This window comes from Scleropages formosus, chromosome 20 (assembly GCF_900964775.1).
Source record: "Scleropages formosus chromosome 20, fSclFor1.1, whole genome shotgun sequence".
Taxonomy (NCBI): Eukaryota; Metazoa; Chordata; class Actinopteri; order Osteoglossiformes; family Osteoglossidae; genus Scleropages; species Scleropages formosus.
Window position 1 is genome coordinate 8722501 of NC_041825.1, and position 6021 is coordinate 8728521.

A 6021-nucleotide genomic window follows, 5' to 3' on the forward strand; every position below is an offset into this window, starting at 1 on the left:
GTTTGGTCACAGCTTGATTCGGTTTGGTTTCGGCCTGCTGAGTCACAACTGACCGTGTTCGTCGCCTGCTCACTGTCCGTCACTTGCGACACGCCACTGTCGCTGTCCGATCCGGGAGTGTGGAAGAGATCTGCGGACAAAAGTTTGTTCTGCGACTTGAGTAGTTTCTTCTCCTGTTTCCTCTTCTTCTTCTCCAGCCTCTCGAGTTCCCTCCGAGCGATTTCTTCGGGGTCCATGGGCTCTCCGCTGCACGTCGTCGGATGGGAGTTGTGGGCTGGTCGCCCGGGTCCCTTCTTTGTGTTTTCCTTTTTCCTCCATTTAGCTCTGCGATTTTGGAACCACACCTACACATCGAAGAATGAAAATTCGTTTTTTTATTAAATTCAGTACTCGTCGATGCATGATGGCATTGTTTGGGCTATGGTACGGGCTGTGTTTATTGCTCCAGCCAAGGGGCGAGATTCTTCTTTTTTTTAAACCGTAAAATTAGTCCAAATTTAAAACGAGAGTCACACACACACACACACACACACACACACATATTTCTTTCTTTCTTTTTTCTTAATGGCCTATTTACTGTGATATCGCGCCTTTCCGCGAACGAAACATCTAAAGCGAAAGACAAAAAACACCTTTTGAACGAGGGCGTCAGGTTACAAGCACGATTTTTTCTTAAAAAAAAAAAAAAAAAAAAACAATCTTTAAACTCTGAACACGAAAGTGTAGTTGGGCTGCCAAGAAATCTGCACCTGCTTTTAAAAGGTACCCAGGAGAATAAATTTAATATGAAGAATATGTCCATGAATGCTTTATAAAATGAGATGCTTCAAAAGCAACTGAATTCTCTCAATTTCTGAATTTGCGGCCTTGGGTCGCCTATAGCCTCAGATGCTGAAGCTGCCGATGCAGATTGTGCACCTGAACAAACACGGTTAGGTTAAGTGTCAGTCGAAATTTAATCAATGCAAAGAGTAATTCTGCCAATTAGACTGTCTAATTCTTTCATGGCAGATTAGACTCACACTCAACTGTTTAAACGTTTGAACAGGTAGGCCTATAACCAAAAACGAGCCAAAAGCAACAGTGCCCTTTTCGGCAAGACCTGAGCCTGTGCTCATTTTACACTAAAAGCGATTTCAGGTAAGGTGTAAAACATTGTTTTCATACGTGTTTGGTACACAGCACCTAGTCTTGTTAGATGACAGCACAGGCCTACAGATGAACCCAATGACCATTACATCTTAAAGGTACATTTAGCAAAGCAGCAATGACCCATATTTTGACACTGGATAATAAATAACATGCCTACAAGGAATACTGTCAGCTTGTTTTGACTGATAAATTATATACCATATTCTGAAAAATTTACTATTCGATTTGACTGTGTTATCTTTTTTTTTTATTATACCGGTCACACGGTCTTAAGTATACCATCATAGAAGAAGAAAATACTCGAAGGTCTGGTACATATAAAAAAAAAAAAAAAAAAAAAAAATACCCAGCGTCTTATTATGAGTATGAAAAATATTGCCCAGACCCGGATATTAAATTCTTGTTGCCATCTCTTTGTCTTGCTCCAGACGGCCTTGTCAACAAGGACTAAACACTATTGTACTAAATAACAATCTAATGCTTACACTTCATCTGATGTCTGCCATGCGCATTTTATAAGCAAGTGCATGGCTAAAAGTGTGTTATTTCCCCGAAACTGACAGAATTACGATACTAGTAAGAGTATTTTGGACATTACAAGAGTAATAAGGACATTTTCTATGTTATTTAAAAATATTTTCGCCACGCTTCTTTTTCTTTTTAATTACAGTAAATAATCTTCAGTCAGTGTTTCCATGACAGTATGATAAGTATACTTGAGACAGCTTTGCTCTTGCAATAATAAAATAGTTTTTTCAGGAATCATAAATAAAAAGAATTTCCTATCTGCTAATAATGCATAAACCTATCGGAGAACTATTATAATTATCATTAAAGCTATAAAAGACAGTAAAAACGAAGCGTAATTGTACAATCTCTATTTAAAACATGCTAAATGTTATCACAGACTAACTTTATACACCAGTTACAGATATTTTTCATAGTTATTCCTTACATGTGGCACATTTCTTTCTTTTTTACCATATTGGAAATTAACGTTTGTACCGTTATACCAGGAAAAAGGACTTCTACGTCGCAAAGCGAAGTATAACTTTTTTCAGTTGCCTGAAATGAAATTGACGATGACATGATTTCATGTAGAGCAGCCGGTCTCTCTTTTTCGACAGAATCGCGTTTTCAATCGGTGAAGAACAAAAAGACAGAAATCGAAATTTTTTTTTGGCAATGAAAGTAAGTTCATAGACAGCAAATGTTATTTACCTGAACTCTAGACTCTACCAAGTCCAATCTCAGCGCAAGGGCTTCCCTCATGAACACGTCTGGGTAATGACTCTCATTAAAAGCCTTTTCTAATTCTTCCAGTTGCCATCCAGTGAAATTTGTGCGAGTTCTCCTCCTCTTACAACCAGGGCTATCCTTGTCTGGATCTCCTGAATCTACAGTAAAGGAGAAAGAGTTTTATGAGAACATAAATTGGATGCTATCTAGATGCATTTAATTGCTGATGACTGAAATGATACACGCGCGCGTTTAATTCTCTCTTGTAATACAGAAATATCAATTTATTTGACAGTTTCTCCATCCAAGCGCTGTCAACTGAATATGTCCTTTATCATGTTTTGCTACCCCCAAATCATGTAAAGATGTGACATCATAAAGATGTAAAAATGTCAAATCGCCATTCTTAAATAAGCTATGGAATTAAAATCGTGCATCATGGCACAGCAGATAACTGCCTTTTCGCCTAAATTTTGTTTTGAAAATTGAGAAAAAATGTCACAGTCGTGAGGTATATGCCGTATTCAGTTATTTCCAAGAACAATGCGTGTCGATACATTGGAAAACAACTCGTATGATTGTTTTGTATCGTTGACGTTTTGTACTCAACGTGATTCTCTCCGGTCACTGAAAAACAGAGGAAAACCCAAACCGAACCCATCGATTCTTTTTCGTGCCCACGAAACATCAACAAAGGCTCTGGAAAAAAAAAAAAAAAAAAAAAAGACGCGTTGCGAAAAAGAAAAGAAAAACAGCTTTAGGCTTGCCTTGTCTCTTTACGGGGAAAAAAAAAGAAAAGACGTATCTAACAACGGTACTATTTGCACAAGTGCGGCTGAAAACCTGTTTTGTCGGCGATTTTCTATTAAAAAATAAAAAATAAATAAAATAACAGTATTCCTTTTTTTCCTTACCTGAGAGTTTGTACTGCTGGTTATCTCCATTCATGCCGCAGCTAGATGAGAGAAGAGGGTTCGAGCTGACCACGGAAGCAGTGCATGAACCATTCAGTAATCCGTCTATGGAGAAAGGAACCGCGGCGGCGGACTGCAGCTGGTGCCCGGCTAACTCGTACACATGATGGTGGCTTAAATGGTAGGGAAAGCCCACCATCCCACTAAGAGAGCCTCCAAACTGGGCATGAGGGTGCTCTAGTATCCTGCTGTCCATCATCTCCCGGGCAAAAGAGGCCAAAGTCTGGAGGCTGGTTGTGGGAATTTAGAAAGCATGCAGTAAGAGTGGGCAGCGAGGAGGAGACATGCTGTGGAGGGGAGGATGAGCTTTACTTTATCAACATCAACCTTCCAATAATTAGCCCAGGCTTTGGGAATTTGGGACCAATAAGAAACGTTAATCGGCTATGACGTAGGAGACGCGGTTTGAAAGCGTTTTCCATATCGATTGCTAATTATACCTGACATCCACCTCAATAAACAATATCAGAGCTGTCACAACAGGACAGGGGGGCTTTGATAAGGGGCTACATCACAACTAGACGGGCGTTTTGGAGAACTGGCGACCTGATTGATATCCAGTTAAATACGAAACAGACAGCGCGCAGATTTACATCCACATCTCACTCGTTCTTAAAAACAATAATAGATTTTCCCTTCGAATCAGTCAACGGCGTGTTGTGCAGATTTTTTTTCCCCTTTTTTTTTTAGAAGAAAAGCCTCACTCGCTGAACCTTAAAAGCAATGTTTTCCAATTACAGAGAGACACTGGGCGTCAAAAAGACTGATCCAATAATAGGGAATTCATCACCCGCCCTTCCCGAGCTGTCACATTGAATTTAAAAGTACAACCCTTTTCATCTCCTCGCCACTTTCCTGATTCAACACAATTTTAAAGGTGAAATGTTGGAGGCAATGAGCAAAGCGGTTTTTAATTCCACATCCGCCTTTCGACTTTATCGACCAAAAGATATTCTGTAATTACATTATTAATTGCAAAACCTCTCCCTTATTAATCATTGCTCCTATTTTTGGGAGAAAGGGGGTGACGTCGCAACACATGATTACAGGCATTGCTGAAAACATTCGCACATTAATATGTCTCATTCCAGTCACTTTTTTTTTTTTCTTCCACGTTTGTGAAAGTTCATTTTGACTGAAGATAAAACTAAACATAGCACCCAGAACCAAATATATCAGTTTCAGAGGCTACGAGCGACTACACTCCATTCAGGAGGAGTACAAGAAGTGCAGTCCTGGTCTACTTTGAAACAGCTCGACTAACGCAACATATTCTGTTATTTAGCTAAATGGGTATTTAACAATATTTGACAATATTTTCCATTTAAACAGCAAGCAACTCTCTTGTTCACTTATACGGAAAACACATGCAGAAAGTGCTGCCAAAACTAATTATTCCATAAGTAGGGTAAATATAACAGATATATTTCAATATATGTAAAAACTTTCATTGCTCACTTATATGTAAATGAGGAAAGCAATTAGATGCTAGGAAAACTGTCTACATGTTCATAAACAGTCATTATAGTTGATTTGTGAATAATCTGATGAATGACGTTTAAAACTGAATTAAATCTGCGAAAATTATACTGATTACTTACACTGCAAAACAATAATTCTCTGGGCTAAGCAGTGGAGTTATATTCATCATTTCTCTCAATAAATATTCTCTGTAAATGTAAACTGTGTCCACCGGACCAAATTTTGCCTGCAGCGATAACTGCTTCATTTTGTGTTATATTTCTGAAGAGGAATGTAAGAAAAACGTGTTTCTGAATACTGAACGGTAATCAATCCAGTCTGTATAAGTACAGGCTTTCTCTCTCTTCCATTACTGAGAATTAATTCGACTTTATTTATCCCATTTCAGGAGCTGACAGAATGTTAATTTGAGTTGAAATTTCTCTCGCCTCTCACTCTCTGACCCCTGGCACCCGGATTGGCGTGTTGTAATAACCTGAATCTTTCAACTGAAGCCCTGATAATTGTTACCTTATTAGCATGCAAATTGTTTAATTAATATTATTATGAAGAAGCATATAATCCGTTTGTCACTTGACCTCGAGTCCACATAGCAACCAGCTTTCTGCATTTCAATGTGCACATTTGAATCAACTTTTTTAAAAATGTTTTGGGATCCTTCTGTGATATATATATATATATATATATATATGTACGCATGTACACACACACATGTACATGTAGGCATCTATCACTGTATATGTATATATCTTTTATGTCTATATATAATAGATTTTAAATATACACGAGACATGTTTTGAATGTTAAGAATATATATATTTATTTATTTATATATATATATATATAGTGCAAGCACAAAATTATGGAAATCGTTTCTCTTTTTCTGAACATCAAAATTCAGTAATTGCCTCCTTGTCATTTGCTTATAAAAGCAGTTTCTTTAAAGGCCCCCTCCAGTCTGGAGCGCTGTTCCAACCAAACACACGCAGCTCAATGAAAGGCAGCCCTTGACACGCAGTCCTGGGAGACATTGCATTTAAATCCGTTTTTCTACAGCCGAGTGACATTGTCAGATGCTAGCTTTAATTAACTTGATAATAAGACGTACAAGACTCGCATTCAGGGCCTTAGTTCGCCTCGCCTTGTTTCCCTTTTTATCTGAATTCTAGGGTTT

General features: G+C 38.2%; 1 protein-coding gene across 1 annotated transcript in view; it reads right to left on the bottom strand.

The window, feature by feature from the left end:
• The window catches only part of LOC108926646 (homeobox protein unc-4 homolog), a 4490-nt gene extending 819 nt beyond the window's left edge, over positions 1-3671 (bottom strand). The window contains exons 1-3 of the mRNA XM_018739487.2: positions 3306-3671; positions 2374-2549; positions 1-344 (exon numbers count right to left, since the gene is read on the bottom strand). The exon at positions 1-344 is cut by the window's left edge and continues 819 nt beyond it. Coding sequence (XP_018595003.2) covers positions 1-344; positions 2374-2549; positions 3306-3564 — 779 coding nt within the window. The 5' untranslated portion in view covers positions 3565-3671. The remainder of the gene's footprint in view (positions 345-2373; positions 2550-3305) is intronic.
• Between the last annotated feature and the right edge of the window lie 2350 nt (positions 3672-6021).